This window comes from Aulostomus chinensis, chromosome 19 (genome assembly GCF_037954235.1).
Source record: "Aulostomus chinensis isolate RoL2024-O1b breed Wild chromosome 19, RoL_Achi_v1.0, whole genome shotgun sequence".
Taxonomy (NCBI): domain Eukaryota; kingdom Metazoa; phylum Chordata; class Actinopteri; order Syngnathiformes; family Aulostomidae; genus Aulostomus; species Aulostomus chinensis.
In genome coordinates this window covers 18,005,051-18,024,350 of record NC_141338.1, presented here as the reverse complement: position 1 = coordinate 18,024,350, position 19,300 = coordinate 18,005,051, and the positions used below count along the sequence as shown (strand labels likewise).

General features: G+C 44.7%; 1 protein-coding gene across 5 annotated transcripts in view; it reads left to right on the top strand.

Moving 5' to 3' along the window:
• Positions 1 to 17,589, top strand: part of dpysl2b (dihydropyrimidinase like 2b) — a 31,236-nt gene extending 13,647 nt beyond the window's left edge. For all 5 annotated transcript variants that reach the window (XM_086186437.1, XM_086186438.1, XM_086186440.1 and 2 more), the window contains 11 exons: positions 1,833 to 1,997; positions 3,000 to 3,061; positions 4,657 to 4,737; positions 6,464 to 6,532; positions 7,749 to 7,869; positions 8,457 to 8,613; positions 8,695 to 8,836; positions 9,806 to 9,976; positions 12,773 to 12,952; positions 13,041 to 13,206; positions 14,001 to 17,589. In XM_086186437.1, the coding sequence (XP_086042563.1) occupies positions 1,833 to 1,997; positions 3,000 to 3,061; positions 4,657 to 4,737; positions 6,464 to 6,532; positions 7,749 to 7,869; positions 8,457 to 8,613; positions 8,695 to 8,836; positions 9,806 to 9,976; positions 12,773 to 12,952; positions 13,041 to 13,206; positions 14,001 to 14,092 (1,406 nt within the window). In that variant the 3' untranslated portion in view covers positions 14,093 to 17,589. The remainder of the gene's footprint in view (positions 1 to 1,832; positions 1,998 to 2,999; positions 3,062 to 4,656; positions 4,738 to 6,463; positions 6,533 to 7,748; positions 7,870 to 8,456; positions 8,614 to 8,694; positions 8,837 to 9,805; positions 9,977 to 12,772; positions 12,953 to 13,040; positions 13,207 to 14,000) is intronic.
• Positions 17,590 to 19,300: the final 1,711 nt, after the last annotated feature.

Genomic DNA, 19,300 nt, shown 5'->3' with positions numbered 1-19,300 from the left:
TCCAGCGGCTCCTCCTCACACACTGATGGCTTTGATTGAAAAGGTCTTAGCAAGAACAGGAAGGTCTTTTCACAACCGAGGCAGAACATCAACCTAAAGGTTTCATGCCAGATCCGTCCCCTCCCCCGTGCTCGGCGTCTAAAGTAATACACAGCTGTACTTACATTGTTCAGTTGTAAGTTGTACTGTGTTACTTGTGAGGCTTAATAGCTGCAGGTCCTGATTATGGACCTTTATGGATCCACTCTCACTCCTCTGAGAACAACTTCAAGAGATGCTTCACCCCACTGTCAACATTCGTTTATCAGTTGCTCACGAACAGCGATTCCATTTAAAACTGAAGACAGTGTAAAGTGATGTGCAGCCGTTTCCATCTGGAGGTTCTGAGTGAATAAACCAGGAACTGTTTCCATCCTGATATGGGCAACATTACACACGCAACACGCAGTGGAGACGACGAGGTCGTGAACCCTGCGACCCGCCGGGTCCACCCATGTTTCTGGTCAAGACATCGACCAGCGGGAAAAAAAGTAGGTGAGAATACTTTTTTTTGGTGGGGGGGGGGGGCAAACTTAGGCTTATTTTTCTTTTTCAAATTTCACCGTTAATGTCAACATTTAACTGATGTGATGCTTGGAAACGTGCATCGGTCACTGCCAGATGTGCTCAATGAATAAAATGAAGGTTTGAGGTATGAAGCTGTTGCTCATCTTCCATCTGCAGTAGTAGCCGGTGGTGGTTTCTGAATTCTTGACTCAGAATGAAGTCGTGCAGGGGAAAAATCGTAAATTCAGAAGATCTAAAGGTGAGTCGCTGATATTTAGGTGAAGTATCTCTCGAACTCTCTGTGCTGCTCTAATCGATAAAAGACTACAAAGACGAGACAGCCGCCTCTCTGCTGACTCAGCAGCCGAACCCTCCTCTCCTTCAAAGAAAAACACACTCCCTGTGTGTGCTCAGGTTTAGTGCTGACTCCTGCACTCACTCACACACACACACACACACACACACACACACACACACACGTGCACGTATGGCAGCAAACAAGTGGAAAGATGTGGTAGCGTGTGTGTTAGGGAAGATTGATCGGTACTGACAGGACGTCCTCGACTCCATCAGGGGTGATGAGCTGCTGAGGGAGCGCTGCGTGTCCACTGGCTCCGGAGAGGCTTCTCTCTATCCTCCATGTTGGCGGCACACTGTCCTTTCAGGCAACAAAGAAAAAGAAAGTCTTAGCAACCTGATGGATCTCTGAATCTTTTTTTTTTATGATGGGGCATATGATGATGTCACGCTGACTGTGTCACATCAGACAATGACACTGGTTGACCAGTGACTGTCCGGGGGAGGCCGCTGGAGGGAATCGTTCCCTCAGCTGAAACACTTCATGGTGACAATATTCAACAAAAATATAAAATAACTAAATTGGGGTAACACATTATATCACCTGGCCACACATTTGTGGGCCTCCAGAGAAGAAAATATTTTGGAAAATAATTAATGAAGATAATTAATGTCCTGGTGTATTTGTTGCCTTCAGTACTCCTAACAATGATGACGGCTGCACGAAACCTGGGTTCAGATCTGGTCTCTCAGTTGTTGATCCAGGTACTAAACGCTGGCGGGCTTAGCTGAGGCTCATGATACTGACATGGTGGAGCCCATGTGAACATCTGTGCCTGGTGGGAACATGAATGGATGGCTCTTGTCCTCTTCTGGCTGGTTCTTCTCATTAAGATCAGGGTGCTGAACACATTCGTCCCCCACCTGTGAGTTACAGTCTCTCTCTTGACCTGGACCCTCTGTAAGACCTCTTCTGTTTGTGATTCCAGTTGACCACGTGATCCCTGAGCCGGGCGTCAGCCTCATCTCAGCCTTCGAGCAGTGGCGTGAATGGGCCGACAGCAAGTCGTGCTGCGACTACTCGCTGCACGTGGACGTGACTGAGTGGCACAAAGGCATCCAGGAAGAAATGGAGGCCCTGGTGAAGGATCACGGTGAGACTAGAGAGGTCCCACAGCAATCAGCTGCTCTCGTGACGCTGTATACGCCATTTCATCTTGTTTATGCCTCTGCAGTACCTCTGGAGGCTGGTGTGTGGCGTGAGTTTACACTGCTTCTGTAAACCATCGTCACTGTGGAGGACCACATGGGACAGCTTTAAATATGTTAATACATCTTTAAATAAATACTTACATTTGTCATTAATTAATTAAAATGGGAATTAAATAAATAGAAGTGTCTTTAAATTCAAAGTCAGTGGGCGGGACTAACTCTGATCTCGTCTAATCGATTGCTTTTGTCTGAAGTCTTTTAAAACATGGCCGCTACGGAGGATATTCTTCAACTTTCTCGGGAGTTGGTTTCAGATATTTTAGACCTTGCAGAGAATGTGGAAGCAGGACCTGCTGACCCAGAGTAGCGCCACCTAGTGTTTCAGAATATGTTTACTTGCTCTGCATCAATCGATTATTTGAAGTCGACCCATCTTGGCTTGATGTGCCGGGTAACCAATCAGGTGTTAGTCCCGCCCACTGACTTTGATGGGTGAGTTTGACAGACAAAATAAATTCATGAAATGCTGCAATGAAACAATTAATTAAATAGTGAAATAATTATATATATTGTTTAACATGAAATGGACTAGTATTTTAATGAATTATGACGCATTTAATGATACTTTTATTTATTTAATTCCCACTTTAATTAATTAATGACACATTGAAGTATTTATTTAAAGATGTATTTGTATATTTCATTCTGTCCCATTCGGTCCTCCATACCTCACTGATGCACTCGGGCTTTGTTGATAACTGAGTTTTGCGCTGCTTTAATTGTTAATTGTGTGAGTGGAGTAAACAGCCTTGTTAAGGAACTGGGGTTAGAACTACAACCATGACTACTTTAAAGTCTTATCATTTCAATCATATCGCCAATATATTCATAATATTCATGGGTCCTCTTGTCTTTTCCTCCATTGACTGTCTTTTGTCTCTCAGGTGTCAACTCTTTCCTGGTCTATCTGGCTTATAAGGATGTTTTCCAGCTTACTGACTCTCAGGTGAGACTTCTTCTTCTTCTTGTTCTTGTTCTTGTTCTTCTTCTTGTTCTTCTTCTTCTTCTTCTTGTTCTTCTTCTTCTTCTTCTTCTTCTTTTCTTCTTAGTTGTTGCAGGTTCCAAAGAATATCACAAATTATTTAAGGTTATTTATAAAACACCTCGGATTCGAAGACATCCTAGGGAGTGTGACAGGTTTGTTGTGGTTACCTCTTGTTAGCTAACAAGTTCGTTGTCACAATATCTGATTATAATGAGTCATTATCTCTTTATCTCTGGATAAACTTTGCTTTTTCGGTCTAACGAAAAAATACCGTTAGATAAGAGAGAGAGAGAGCGAACAGGTTGTCATGAGATGGCAAACTTCATCCTGCTACAACAACATAGTTAACTCCTTATCATCGTGACCTAATATCTTGTTGCCACAAGATAATGAGCTTTGTTATTGTGTTAAAGTGAGATAAATCCACTTAATATCACAATATAAAGAGCTTTAGTGAGATAAATTAACCGTCAATCACAATACTGACGCATCAGCTTGAGATCAGAATTGACAACACACAAATGTATCATGTGGTTTTGCCAAAGCAACCAAATCCACCAGACGAAAGCGCAGTGCTGTGACTCACACACACTAGGGCTGCGGCCTGAGTGTGTTTGTGTTGGCGAGGCCTCGTTTCACACTGATTGTGTGTTTCCTCTGGGAGGCTCAGAGGATCATGAGAGCTCCATCTCTGTCCAGAGTCTCTACCTCAGTAAAATGGAGCTCATCCTACTTGTTAGCTGTCTGAGGCAGGTCTGCGAGGGTCCCTGCACCTGTGATAGGAACGCAGCGCGGCGAGGGTTCATCACTTCCTCTCCCGTGTCAAAGACTGACGGCTGTTTATTATTGCAAGTTTGGCAGCAGCAGGATGAAGACTCATTCGGCACGCCGTTCCTCCTCCACTTCATAAAGTCCGTTCTTGAACAATCAAACAGTGTGAAACTCAGGCTCCATCGCTAAGGTTTTTTTTGTTGTTGTTGTTGTCGGGTTGATTTAAAGTGATTTCTCGGGGTTCGACATCTCCGCTGCTACGCGGGAAGAGTTGTAACTGGAGAACTAGTGTAAATACTGTCGGCCTGATTGGGACTGCTGCGTGTATTATTCAAGACTGACAATGAAGAGAGAGTTTATTTATACTGAAATGATGAAGTGACTGGATGAATGACAGGAGTTTTTAAAGGAGAAACGCCAAACCCTTATTGGCTCAGGCCTCTCGGAGGTGAGGGAACTCTTCTCTCTTGTTTATATGATATTATTACATGAAATATTTTATTCTCAACTCTGCTCTTGTGACTGACATTTGGGTCGATGTGCAATAATCCAACAAGACTTTTCAACCTCCCAACATTAAATGGGAAACATATTCCTTCCTTTGCCTCCTCATCTTTGTCTGAACCTTTGGAAAAAAAATAAATAGACAGACTTAAATCGTAGTTTTAGCGATGATATTTCACTTCTGTTGAGTATCTCCCAGATCAAAGACATTTAAAGGAAGAATATTCTATAAAAATATCAATCTGACCAAAATAGAATAAGGCTCTTCGTCTTTCCTGCAGGTGTACGAGGTGTTCAGTGTTATCCGCGACTTGGGAGCCATCGCTCAGGTGCACGCTGAGAACGGAGACATCGTGGCTGAGGTACGACATTTAAGATAAAGACACTTGGGGATTTTCTGCTGGTTTGAATAGTCATCGATAGAACACGAGCCCCTCCGAGTCTCCTCAAAGCCCTGATCGCTCAGAACGTGTCGAGAAAGGAGGATGATCTGCACTGCATTCTTAAGATGTCCTGTCACATTTTCACATCCAGTACTGCAAGCTGCAAGTTCAGCTTTGAGTCATTTATCAGTAAAAGAGATAAGACAAGATTTGATAAGGGATTTTTCTGTTTTGCGCCCAAGATATGTCAGTAACACACCTGTGGAACTTGAATGTGCATATCATTAGAAGTGACGCTCGCCAACAAGTTGCTAAACAAGACAAAAAGTGTTGCAAACATGAAACATCATCACACCAAACCAAAGAAGAAGAAGTGTGAAGCTCATTTTGGTAACTTTGGAGCTCTTCGTCAGCTTTACGGATGGTGCAACCACAGGTGATTATATTACGAGGTTATGATCCCAAGAGGATGGAGGGAAGGAGGAGGAGGAAGAGTAGGAGGAGCGAGGGAGGGAGGGAGGGAGGGGTAGGTTTTACTGGGACACAGGCAGCCAGCCCTGGTAGGGACTTGTTCTATACGAGTGCTGCCACCAAAATTATAACTGAGGGAATCATGATGAAATCCTGGGATTTGAGACGATGATTCACTGTATTGGAACACCAGTATTTAGTTGTCTCCTGGAGGGAGGATAAAACATGTGATCATTATTATCAATCATATCCCGCCTTTGATGGTCTCTAAATCAGATTCAGTTAATTTGTGGAGTGAAAAAGTCTTAGGGAGCACTACATCATGTAAGGAGTTTGTGCCAGTGTGTGTGTGTGTGTGTGTGTGTGTGTGTGTGTTTGTGGGTGGATGTGTTGATTTGTCCCGGACCAATGACTCCTCTGCTTGTCCACGAGAGTCTTGCTGAACTTTCCGCTCATGGCACTTGCCTGGAGCGCCGTCAGTCTGCCGCGGAGTCACAGTGTGATTGACCGTAATGTGGCTTCACGGGTCACTCTGGCCTGATGTCTGCTCCTCACATCTTTGGTAAAAATCCCCACTTGAAGAGGGAAGTTTTGATTTGTGTGAAATTAAAATCTACATGCTAGGCTCTCTGGATTAGCCGCTGGTGTTAATGCCGTACTCCCCTTAAAAAGTGTGTTTTTTCCATTCAAGCACTCACGAATGGGTGATAGTCTTCAGCTCACAAAGATATTTCTTTTACTTTTTTTGCATCACTTATTGTTCCCTCCAGAATGCAGGAAGAACCAGCCACACGTATTTAGCTTGGGGCTCATGGCGACTGACGGCTAATAACAATAATGCTGCCCAAAATGTCAGTTCACAAACTCTCAAGCGCATCGTCCACTTTAATCTTCTTTCATCAGACGTACACTTATTTTTGGTCGTATCACTTTAATGTTACCACCACTGGTATTTATATACAGTATATTTCAGATCTCCGATGCAGTGATTTTGTCAAGTACGAGTACCAACCAGTAACTGGTTGGATCGGGGCTTCCCTGAATACTGCGACACATCGTTTTCTCCACAGTCAAAATGAAATTTTCACTCCTGTTAATGGTCAACACACGAGGAGGAATATCCACGCTTTGTGGAACATGACTCTCACATTTCCATGGTGCTGTGTGTGTGTGTGTGTGTGTGTGTGTGTGTGTGTGTGTGTGTGTGTGTGTGTGTGTGTGTGTGTGTGTTCAGGAGCAACGCCGCATTCTGGAGCAGGGCATCACCGGACCTGAAGGACACGTGTTGAGCCGCCCTGAGGAGGCAAGTCTCAGAGACGTCCACCTTTATTAGACCACGTGATGTTTGACCAGACTTCACATCTGTCTGTTGGTGTTTGCCAGATACTCCAACGCACTCACACACCTCGAGTATGTTTAATGCGAATGTTCCTCTGAGGAGAGACGGCTATTATAGATCATCAGTGGGGATTCCTGTGAACATCCAGATGTGGAAACTAAAAAGACTTTGCCTCAGAACAGCTGCCATAACATACTGAGTTCCACTGCCAGAACTTCTGTTTCTCTCCTTAAATAAAAAATTCCCAGTTATTATCATCTTAGATAAGGTCAAATATGCGTGACTGTCCAGCCAGAGAGACAGCGATCCCTACTTAAGGATTTAATAGAATTTAATTAAAAACAGCAGGCTACAAATCAGCAAAAAGGACACATAAAATACCAAAAAAACAAAAGTCTAGTGAAAAAAGGTAAATACGATCCAAAGGAAATGACGGCTGGGATGAAGAATCCAGTGTCTTCTTCTCCAGGAACATCCTGCCAGTGTTTGTTGTTGAAACATCACAATCCCGCCATAATTGTCAAAATAAGTTGCCATGGCTCTCCGAAGTGTTTTACCATATGTTTGTTGCCATGGATGGAAAACAGTAAGACAAATAAAACTCTGACACACTTAAAGGAAGAGTGAGACACTTTAGGAAATGAGCCACTTCCCTCCACTGGTGAGTGTGAGATGAGAAGATGGATACAAACGTAGAGACTGGAAACAGCTAGCCTGTCCTTGTATGAAACCTCACAATGAAACACTTGAAGAAACCCCTCAAATAGGTTTTCTGGCAGAATTATTGTTAGACTTAACAAACCAGGACATGGACTCTTTGGTAGTTAATGAGCTTCAGAGAGCGGCCGGGTAGATTATTTTTGGTTGGCGTCGAACGCCAACAAGCTAGCCCCAGTCTTTGCTCAGTGCTATGCTATTAGCTATTAGCTGAACTAACTTATGTGTGCTATTTTCCTTAAAAATCTTGTTGTAAAGTTGTGCAAAAGTTATGCAAATTATCATCAAATAAATCTTTTAAATAGTCCTTGTATCTACAGTGTTTATTTATATCAACTAAAGTTAATTATAATTAGACCATTAGCTTTTATGTCATCATGTCACCACAGTTTCTTGACACGGACAAAGGAGACTCTCACCGGTCCCACTTCGGTTTCTCTCATAAAGCTTCTGTCTGTCCCAGGTGGAGGCGGAGGCTGTGAACCGCTCTGTGACCGTGGCCAATCAGACCAACTGCCCTCTGTACGTCACCAAGGTGATGAGCAAGAGTGCTGCTGATGTCATCGCTCAAGCCAGGAAGAAGGGTGAGACTTGAGAAAGAATTTGTCGGAGCAGAGTAATTAAAAAGAAAAAAAAAAGGTTCTGAGTTCTGAGTCCTCGACCCTGCAATTAAGTTAATCAGTGAACGATTGCTGGTGTCGCGTCTTAAAGTTGTGGACTTAAAGTGGATTTTTGGTTAACATCATCACAGCAAACCCAGAAGAACCGACTGAGCTCGTTGTGATGATGATGAAGTCGTGCGTCTGTGTGTGTTTATAGCACGTCAGCTTCACACCTACAACGGTTGCATTTTAGCTTAAAAAAATCACAAGCGTGGTGTTTATTAGTGAAAATTGTCTCATGAACACAAAATATTTAAACCTTCCAAAAAATTTTGTTTGCCACAGGGCTGATTTTTTAGCATTATTCCAAAGAATAAGCGTAAGACTTTCATTAGCTTGTGGTCGAGGGAGTCTCCATGGCGATGCTGGCTTTTGAGTCTGCCTCCAAAAACTCACCCCTGCAGCACTCTGGAGCTTCAGCTGACATCAGATCATTTAGAATGCTCAGCTCCAATCCAACGCACATTTCATTGACAATGTTCACCGCTAAACTGTGACGGGACTTGCAGGCACTGTGGTTTACGGAGAGCCAATCACCGCAAGCCTGGGAACAGACGGCTCCCACTACTGGAGCAAGAACTGGGCCAAGGCAGCAGCCTACGTCACCTCCCCTCCCCTGAGTCCTGACCCCACCACACCAGACTATCTCAACTCCCTGCTGTCTTGGTAAGAGGACGATCAGAGCCTTCAAAGTGGAGACATGGTGAAAAGTACTTCACTTATGCTCCTTCCTGTTGTGTTTGGTAGTGGTGACTTGCAGGTGACAGGAAGTGCTCACTGCCCCTTCAACACTGCCCAGCGCGCTGTGGGCAAAGATGACTTCAGCTTGATTCCCGAAGGCGTCAATGGCACCGAGGAGAGGATGGCTGTTGTCTGGGACAAGTGTGTGGTACGTGTGTTTGGATGTGTGATAACTAGGTGGTTAACGATGCATGAGGTTATGTAATTTTTAAATAAATTTGCAATTTTTACGCTTTCTGTTGGCAAATCCTGGATGAACTGCTTGGATGTTGGGTATGAAGACTGGAGGTCCTTCGAGAGGTTTTCAAAACAGAATCTGGGGACCACCTTTGCAAAATGAGTTCAACTATGCCTCATTCAACAAGCTTGAAATACATGAAATCTAATAATTCTTCTAATAATTAGAAGTATCGTTTTCTTTTTTTTTTTTAATTATTTTATGACTGATTTTCTGAGAACTTTTTGCTAAATTTCTGATGATTTTCCACAAATAGTTCAGGGTCAGCTCAGTCATGCTGTGTCTCGCGAAAAGCATCTGTACGTCAACCAAAAATATCTTGGTATAAAAGCATAAACCAATGAGCCTAATGTTTGCGCGTGGCTTATTGAGAGTAAATTTGAAGGTTCAGAACATGAATCACTTTGACGACCTCTGCCTTTGACCAAAAAAAATGAAGGTTAAATTTGACCAAATAAGTGAAAAACGAATGATTCAAACTCTAACATGTTCACAGGCTAAACCCAGATCTTGGGAAATGTTGTAGCATGATAGCATTTTAGCTAAGATCCTTCTCGGCCCTCTGGATGAGTGGAGTAGCACCAGTGAAGGTCAGCCAGCTTAAATAGCTACTTTCTGAGTCACGATGCCGTTTTTACTCTTTTATTTCATTTGGTATTTTTTCATGGCATTTTGCAAGTTAGCAAGTCATTGCATGTTACGGCAGATAAAGTGAAGTCCCTACATGGAGGCTCAGAGCTGCTAGCGTGTCTGTGGCACAGACCTCACAGATTTAACATGACGTAGCAACGCTGGACTCACAATTCTTGTTCCAGTCAGAGTTTCAAAAGGCAAACCCAGGCGAGAGGAGGCCACTCAGTGTGCGCTGTCTCATTTCAGGTGACGGGCAAGATGGATGAAAACCAGTTTGTAGCAGTGACCAGCACCAACGCTGCTAAGATCTTCAACCTGTACCCCCGCAAGGGTCGCATTGCTGTGGGCTCAGATGCTGATCTGGTCCTGTGGGATCCAGATGTCACGAAGATCATCTCTGCCAAGAGCCACAACTCGGTACAAACTTCACCCAGAACGCCATCATGAATCCTGTGTACACCTTGGTCTAGTGAAGCCTGCCACAAAGTCTTTTTGGTATCAACTCTTGTGTTTGGCTTAGACAGATGCTTTTCATAATTTGGCAAACAGGGACTTCAAGATTCTAGGGGGCGGCGTGTCTCAGAGGTAGAGTGGCCGTCTGGCAACCGAAGAGTCACTGGTTCGATCCTCACTTCCCCCGGTGACCATGTCCAAGTGTCCTTGAGCAAGATACTGAACCCCTAATTGCTCCTGATGGCCCTGTGATGGACTGGTGACCCGTCCAGGGTGAACCCGCCTCTGGCCCAATGTCAGCTGGGATAGGCTCCAGGATTCTGTTGAATCTACTCTGCCCCAGGCCACAGTTTTCACAAAAGTACCCTGACCCACGTAGCCACACAGTTGCGTCTTTCCCCCTGACAAAGATCTGGAAACAGGTTCTGAGACATATGCAAACCTTATTTTGAATCATTTCCAAATGCTCAAATGGGGAGTGGGAACCAAAAAATACTTTATTTTGCAAACCCTGACAACTTCACACTGCCCCTCCTCCTCTCTCTGCCTCACTGCGTCACCCACATGTGAGCCAATGAAATGAATGACTCTGGTTTTTCTATTGTGCTCTTCATTTGCCGTGTACACCACTTATCTCTGTTTTTACTGTTTACATATTCTTACCTTGTCTCTGGACAAAAGTTACAGGTTCTGCTTTGATCAAACTTTCCTCTTCAGCCACAGCCCTGAAAGTGTCCTTGCGAGAGGCAGATACACACAAGCAGCCCTCTTCACACTCGTGTTCTGGGCCAGAACAGCCCTTGTGTGCTAGCATTAGCTCACTTGCTAAAGAACCCCCATTCTGTCAGATACCTCCATACACAGAACAACATGTCAAAGTAAACCGTGATTTATTGTCAATCATATGAAGTAATCAGGATTAAAATATAGGATGTGGCTAGTGTGTGTGTGTGTGTGTGTGTGTGTGTGTGTGTGTGTGTGTGTAATAATCAGAGGTTTCAGGGATGGATGTGTGGCGGTGTTGTGTTGTGGTATGAAAATGTTTGGGGAAAAGTAAGAAACGGTGACCAAACGGGTGTGTGTCAGGTGGGAGCGACAAGAAAGAAACGCTGCCATCCCAGGTGTCCCAGGTGAGCGCTGACGGCCCTGATGGCTCCGCCCACCAAGCTTCTGCGTGGGAGAAGCAAGGTGCTTGGCGTTTGACTTCAGGGGACAGAACCAAGGTGTAGACTGTCAAGAACCTGCACCAGTCAGGTGTAATCAATTTATACAAATTAACAGAAAATGCAAAGCACTCTAGAGTGTGTCAGATGTATGGTTATTAATAATCACTAGTGTTTATTTCACTGATACAACCACCGACGAGGTCTAGATTCTGAATCTGAGAGGAAGTTTCACAGCCGTCTGACTGCTGAGCTGGGTGTGGGCCTCACACAGCGTCGAGGGAGTGATGTCATCCTTTAAACCTGCCAGAGAACTGGAACACATCGTTTTTGATTGTTAGCAGGCAGATCCATGTGTGCCTATATGTGTGTGTGTGTTTGCCTATATGTGTGTGTGTGTGTGTGTGTTGCTGTGTTCGTGGAGTCTGTTTGCTTAAGCTTGTCTTGTTCTTTGGTTTCTATTTATTCCGCTTGGTCAGAAGATGACGGATTAATGTTCATGGGAGAAATTGCTCATTTGGTGTGTGTGTGTGTGTGTGTGTGTGTGTGTGTGTGTGTGTGTGTGTGTGTGTGTCATTCATTACCCTCCAGCCTACTGGTGAGCTCATTTCAGGCGTTCAACCAGATTGCCATGACCTCAGCCGTGGCTGCAGTAGCAAGAGTGAGCAGTCATATAGCTTCCAAATTGGTCACACAACATAACCCCCACCCACCCTCCCAGTACACACCCAAACACCCGAGCTGCTCCAATAACCCCGCCTCTTCCTCTTCTGGACTCTGCCCCCCCCCCCCCCCCACCCAAAATCATGAGCTTTTTGGAGGGAACACTTTTAACTGATCAGTTAAGCTGCTTTCACAACTTCATTCCATAAATATTCTGGCAGTTACTCAGATCAACACTAAGTGAGATTTTCATAAATCAGGGAACACATTATGAGCTGCAGCCTGTTTACATCACGCTGGTGATGTAGACGAGATGAATCACTCTGTCGCCGCTTTGAAGGTATTTTTGTGATAATTTAATACATCGACATTCACATCATAAATCAGGAGGGACATGCAGCTGTGATAAAACATCCCAGAAACACAGCTGCGGGCTTTCAGATGTGGATTTACATCACTTTCTCTCTCACACACACATTCTCACACACACACACACACACAACCACACACACTAGCAACCACTAATTCTAACTGTGAGTCATGCTTTCTTTCTACAGGGCTGTGGAGATAATGTTGCTGAATTGTCTGTGCAAGAGCCAAAAGAGTGTAAAATAAGAGCTGAAACTAACTTTGATTTGTTGAGTAATATAAAATACGAGCATATATTTATGTATACTTGTTCCTCCAAATACTGTGTATATCTAAATTTCGTAGAGCTGCAGAGATGTCCTCGCCTCACACACTATATTCTCATTCTTTGGTTGATCACACATTGTCATCTAAATGGAAATCAGTATAATTAAAAGTCAAAATAATCAGAATTCCTTTTTTTTCCTCAAAATCCTGCAGTCCTGATGAGAAGACTAAATGTCTGTGTGTTTACAAAAAAACATAAAAAAAATTTTAAACTCTCCGTCGTTGCTCTCCTCTTCAGACTGTGGAGTATAACATCTTTGAGGGCACGGAGGTGCGCGGCGGACCTCTGGTGGTGATCAGCCAGGGCAAGATCGTCTTGGAGGAGGGGAATCTCCACACCACTGAGGGCTCTGGACGCTACGTGGCCCGCAAACCGTTCCCTGACTACGTCTACAAGAGGATAAAAGCCCGCAGCAGGGTACAACAAGTCCCTTTGACACCAGTCTTGTTCCACATTCACCGTCTTTATGGGATCACATATTTCCTTGACTGTTGTGTGTGTCCAGCTGGCGGAGCTGAGGGGTGTACCCCGGGGACTGTACGACGGCCCGGTTTGTGAGGTATCTGTCACCCCTAAAACCATGACTCCCGCTTCCTCCGCCAAGACCTCACCCGCCAAGCAGCCTAACCAGCCCGTCCGTAACCTACACCAGTCCGGCTTCAGCCTATCCGGTTAGTTGGGACACGCGTCACTGAAGTAAAACAAAATGAAAAAAACAATTAAAAAGATATAAGCCTCTGCCTCAGACCGCACAATTAACAGTCTTTGAAAAACCCTGATATATTATCTGCTAGCATGTCGGCAATGTCACAGTGAGCAGGTTAGCATTCTAGCTAAAACACTGATGTGCACACCTAAGCCTGCATACATGGTGAATGTCCACCATCTTGGATCGCTACTTTAGATTTTGAAATGATGTATTCAATTAGTAGGTAATAGATTGTTTTCCAAATATATTATTTATACAAATGTTATATTTCCCAAAGATACACAGCTGGTTTGCAATTTGCAATTTATGCATTCAGGACGTTGAAACAAATGAGATGATACCTAAATTTATTTCATTTGTGTTATGTGAAGATGTGTGAATCCTTAACTTGGAACTGCACCATTTTTTTACATTATGCTTGTTGCCTGTCCTCCCCAGAGCCAGCCTAGAAGCTAGATACCCTTCCCACCTCTGACAGACCTGCTGACTGCTAATTAGCTTAGCACAATGAAGTTTAGGATGAAAGGAAGTGGAAAAACTAGATGCCCCACAGTATTTATGCTAAGCTAACTACCTGCTGGTTCATACGTGGAAAAACAGTGACGTGAATCTTGTGCCCCATTGTGTTGTTTAGTTGTTTAGCTGTGCTAGCAGTGAGCTAACAGATACTCCCAGATTAAGTCATCTTGCTAATAATAAGATTAGTCCTTGACAAATAAAATCATTGAACAAAGCCTTGTCTTTTTGACCACACAGGTGCTCAGATTGATGACAACGTTCCTCGCAGGAACACCCAGCGCATTGTGGCGCCACCAGGTGGCAGGGCTAACATCACCAGCCTGGGGTAGATCCGTCTGTCGCTGAGGGGGAAACAAAGATCTGAGGACGGCCGCCTGACAGGAGCCGGGGGGGTTTAGGAACACCGGGAGCCCGAACCTGTCACGGCTCCTGACCGGGCCCTCCACCTGGCCGCAATCTTTCACTCCTCCTCTGCTGCTTTTTCACGTTCCCACTCTCCTCTTCCCCAAAACCAGATCCTAGAGGACACAGAAAAAAAAGAAAAAGAAAAAAAAAAACAGTCTGCCTCATACGATGAAAAAAAGAAAACACTCCTTATTTGAGCACTTTTGACTGCATTATTTTGTTTTTTTTATACTGTTCTTTTTCCATGTATCCTTTTGATGTTTGTTGTTTTAATAGGAAGGTCAAGTGAGACAAAACTGATGTAACACAGTGAAGAAATGAGGGTACTTTAAATGCAGCGTGTATTTTTCGATATTTCTGTTCTTATGAGAGTAGTCCAGATGGAGCTTGGGTACAGAACCAGTGTTGTTAGCTTCTTTTTTGCATTTAAATCAGCCAAACTGTAGGATGCTAATTCAGCTGACGAGGATTCAACACTTTCCAGGTTGATTATTCATGATTTATGTTGTATTTTAACCGTTTTGTGTCCCAGTGTGTCTCCATCTGTCACACGCAGCTCCTGTCTTGAATTGATTATTGCTACCATGAGGGCGGCCTTAAGATTTCGAAATTAACCACAGCGACCTTTCACGTCTCTGTTTGAGAACCTGCAGTTTCCGTGTTTGGCAGCTGCCGTCGAGCTTGTGAGTTGGCAGGAACGCCCTGTGGACCCGAAGGAGCTTCGGCAGGTAGAAACTAGTTTAATGCCTCGTCTTTGTGTGTTAGGCCGATGGTCCAGAGATACTTCAACCAAACAGCGTCATTTGAGTTTCAAGTACTCACCATTCGTCACTTCTTAGTTCCCTGAGAATGCAGGAAACGCCAGCAGATATTTAGCTTGAAGCTAACGAGCATATGTGGAAGGGTTGGTCACTGCAGCACCCAACCAAATGGGTTTTATTCGGTTTCTTTTGATCTCAAATCGAAGCGTTTATGTATTTCGGGTGACTGTGAATTCCTGGCAAGATGGTGGAAAAAAATGAACCCATAAATGTAAATTCTTTTACTCGTTAATGATAATGTTTTATGACATATCATCCAAGTTTGATTTAATTCCATCCATCCATTCATCCATCCATCCATTTTCTTCCGCTCATCCTGTTAAGGGTCGCGGGGGGGGGGGGTGGGGGGGCTGGAGCCTATCCCAGCAGCCTTCGAGCGAGAGGCGGGGTTCACCCGATTAATTACACAGGAAATCACGACTCCCTTGAACATTCTCAGCTGATTTTAATCATTAAATGATGATTTTAGACGCTAATGTTCAGGCTCTTTAGGCCCAATTCACCGAGGATCATTCCAACGACTCCCCCTCGTAGAACTGGTCTGAGGGCTAAGTCGTAGGAGCTGGGGCCACCCCAAAACCATGAGTAAAAATACGAGTTGGGCCAAGGTGACACCGAATGATGAGTACTTGAAAAGCAAATTACACTTTTTTTGGGGGGGGGGTAACACCTTTTAACGAGAGAAAGGTTAAACGAAGGAAAGAGGACGTTGCGCTCGCGGTCACTCTCCTTGCCTTAATGTCGCTGTCCCGTGCGGAGAAGAGTGTGGAGAAGAAGGGGGCCAATCACTACGCAGCTACACGTTTGAATCAGAAGGGTCCAGATTAGGGCCAGACTGCTGCTGAAGCGTCTGCTCACCGTCCATCACCAGGCAGTGCTTTTACATTCAGAATGTTTTCTCCTCCAAATGTGACTGTTTTCTACTCATCAAGATCCCTCTTTCCTCTCCACTCTTTATGTGCCTGAACCCACAGAAGTTGTACTGATTTTGTTTAGTTATTGAGCGTAGTGAAGGATGTAAGATAAGATGTAAAATAGCCAGGATTAACCGATTCAAAGGTGCCAGATTTTGCGCTTTCGTTGGGCCTATTGTGCCAGTAGAGCCCCCGTAAAGGCGACAAATGCTCGATATCTTGAGATGTTCTATTGTTTTAGAGTTTTTAACTTGTTGTCGAACTGCTTTTTTTGTGTCATTCTGTAACTAGGTGGCCCCTGAGGGCTGAGCACTATTGATTAACGCTTGAAAGTAGACACGAGTTCATGTGCTTCTGACTAGTGTGCAGTGTTGATGTGTTAGCAATGGGGACGCGTGCAGCAGGCTCCTGTATAGCACTCCTTCACCGAGGCGGATGAGACGTCGCCCCGAGCCGTGCTGAGCTCTCACCTTCTTCCTTTTTGTGCATGATCTGGTTTTCATTAAGCTAAGCGACTGATTTCCTGTGTCAACCAGCTCTTGGCCACCACTCACCGTCTCCTCTGCAGCTTTTTTCTCGGCTGTGACTCACCGTGATGCAGCATGCTCGCTCTGACATGGACGTGGCCGGGAGCCAGGCACACGTAGATTAGGATTCAACTTTTTCTTCGACCGGTTCGGCCGTCTGCTGGTTAAACTGGCCGACACGTTCCCAGTGTGGCAGGCCTGTGTAAGAACTAAGGTCCAATCGTCCCCTAATGATGATAAATCTGACACCAAATATATATTTGTGTCATCCATTTGTTAAAATGTATCATTTCTCATACATCACCCTGAAGGTGGCCCCTGACTCATTCAAATATGATGTAGGTCTGTGACAGCTTTCATCCCTCCCTTCCTCAGATCAGACGGATAGAAGTCATTGTGTCACAAACGGTTTATTTATTTAAAGAAACTTAAGTATCGGGAATGTAACGACTGCATGTCTCTGCTGAAGCGTTCAAAGATGAGATAAGATGGGAAATGGAAACTTGATCTCCACGGCAACGCGCACATCACAAAACAAAGCAGATGTTTGTCTGGCTCGTCATCTTTCACTCACAACCTTCGTCGTTTCCCTCGTATCCTCCCCAACTTTTACACCCCAACATTGTATTTACACGTCTGATAGACATCAAATGACTCACTCATTTTCACCAACACTTAAACTGCACAACGCGAGAGGGCAGGTGGGCGACAAAGTGAGGGTGAAGTCCTTGAACATTAATACAGTTTGGCAGAGTGTGTAACTTTTTTCTCCCCTTCCCTTTTTTCTTCACTTGCTCACTGGATTTTTTCTTGTTTCTGCCTGTTGCCGTGGCGACAGACTCCTCCACTCTCATGGGCTTCTGCTTTTTGTTTGTCATGGCAATGCTTGTCAGGTTGGTGGTTGTCACTGGCAACCAGTCCTGACCTGCTGCTATTAAAACAGCTTTGCGTGCACACGCACACATTTTTGTAATTATTCCACGACGGGGCTGCAACATTTCCACATAATCTGTTTGCCGCGTTGCGTGGAATCCAAAATCCTTGAAGACGAATTGATTGGAGTTCAAAGTAGACCACAGGCTGTATAGTCGTAACACACACACACACACACACTCACACACACACACACACTCACACACACACACACACACACACACACTAAACCGTAAGCTGTTGCTGTAATGCAGCAGCAACATGCCTAAGAATTGAAAAACAGCTGTCAATGCTGGTAGTCTTGCCCTGTCTGCAACTTACACACACACACACACACACACATGCGCACGTACACACACCTACACAGATAGGCACACTAACTATACTCCTTTAATGCTGTCAGTTTGAATGCTTATCTATGCCATGTTATGCTAACGATATATGAGTGATATGTATGTAGGCATTGTGCTGCAGACTGAGAGGAGCTTCTGTTCTGATGCTCTTTAACACCTTCTTGCCCCTCAACCCAGGCCCCCCCCCCCCCACCTCCCCCTTTTGTGAAAGTGAAACTGTGTGATGGTATTTGTCTTGGTGGCTGTGGGGTTTCTGGGATGCTTGCTCACTATGGAAAAAAAGTGTCCGATCCCACGGATGGTGATGTTAAAAAAACAACAAGGACTTCAAAGAATTAAAAAAAATTCGAAAAAATGAATTCTATCTCTCTTTGTTTGTTTGTTTGTTTGTTTTGTAACTCTGTAATTTGTCACACACGAAGAAGACAAGATCCTTCGCTGTGCGGGACCCGTCCTACATCCGACAAAGGTTCTCAGCCCTTAGGCCTCAGTCACATGAGACCTGGTTGGAGGTGTGAGAACCAAACCGAGGCAGCAGCTCCTCTCACTGGTGAGTGAAAACACCGGCGTCTCTTCAGCTGGGACGCAGCAGTGCTCTCGTACTACTCGAGGTGGAGCCGCTGCACGTCTGTAGAGACGGAGAAGGATCTCCAGCGCGCTCTGGTTCACTTACAGGTCTCTATAAACTTGTGCCCGAGCCAAATATGGAGAGGCGGCGTCGATGAGAGGTGACGCTGACCTGAGACCACGCCAACCTTTTCCAGTGCTGGCGTGACAGACAGCTTCATAGCCGCGTCTGGTAGATTCAGCTGCATGTTTGCGGTGTCGTCTTCTCATGTTGAACACGACTAAACATGCTGATGTCTGCTTGATGCTTCCTGCCTCAGTCGCTGCATGTCAGGTGCTGGAAAGCACTCAGGCGTGGTGCGTCTGTCAGGGCGATGAGAGAACTCTTATTTCCCAGTGCATGCTGTGATACTCACTGCACCCTCCCAGTTGGACTGATGCAATACACAATCCTTAACAAATGGAGACGCTCATCAGCAGGTGGCAACATCACAAGAACTGCCGCTCCGCTGTGAGGAAGGTGTGATAAAGGTTTGTACACTAGGTGGCAGTGCAGCCACACTCCTGGTTTCCTGTGTGCCAACGGCCTCGTGGGAATTCCTCTTCCGTTTTTGGTGAGTTGGTCGAAGCTCGGCACATCTCTCGCTGCAGTTCTCTTGGTGAAATACATGTTGGGGCACTAATCACCTTGAATAACATTTAATTTTGGATATGAAATGAATGCCCTGAACTTAAGTTGTTTTTTTTAAAGTATTATTATTTTACAAGTGGCCCTGAGGAAGCCGCATAAAGAAAAGAAAAAAACAACAACAACAAAAGGAGATCCAATGAAAAGCTTAGTTATGTGTTGAAAGTGGTGAGGCAACATTCTGTCTCACCTGTAAGCGCAGGGATTCCTCCTGTGTTCAGTTATGCATCGCCCTCTGGTGGCCTCATGCTGCAAACAGCTTTTTTCCTGCTCATTGCTCATTCAATAGAAATGTAACGACTGAGGCGTAGCAAACGATGACATCAGTG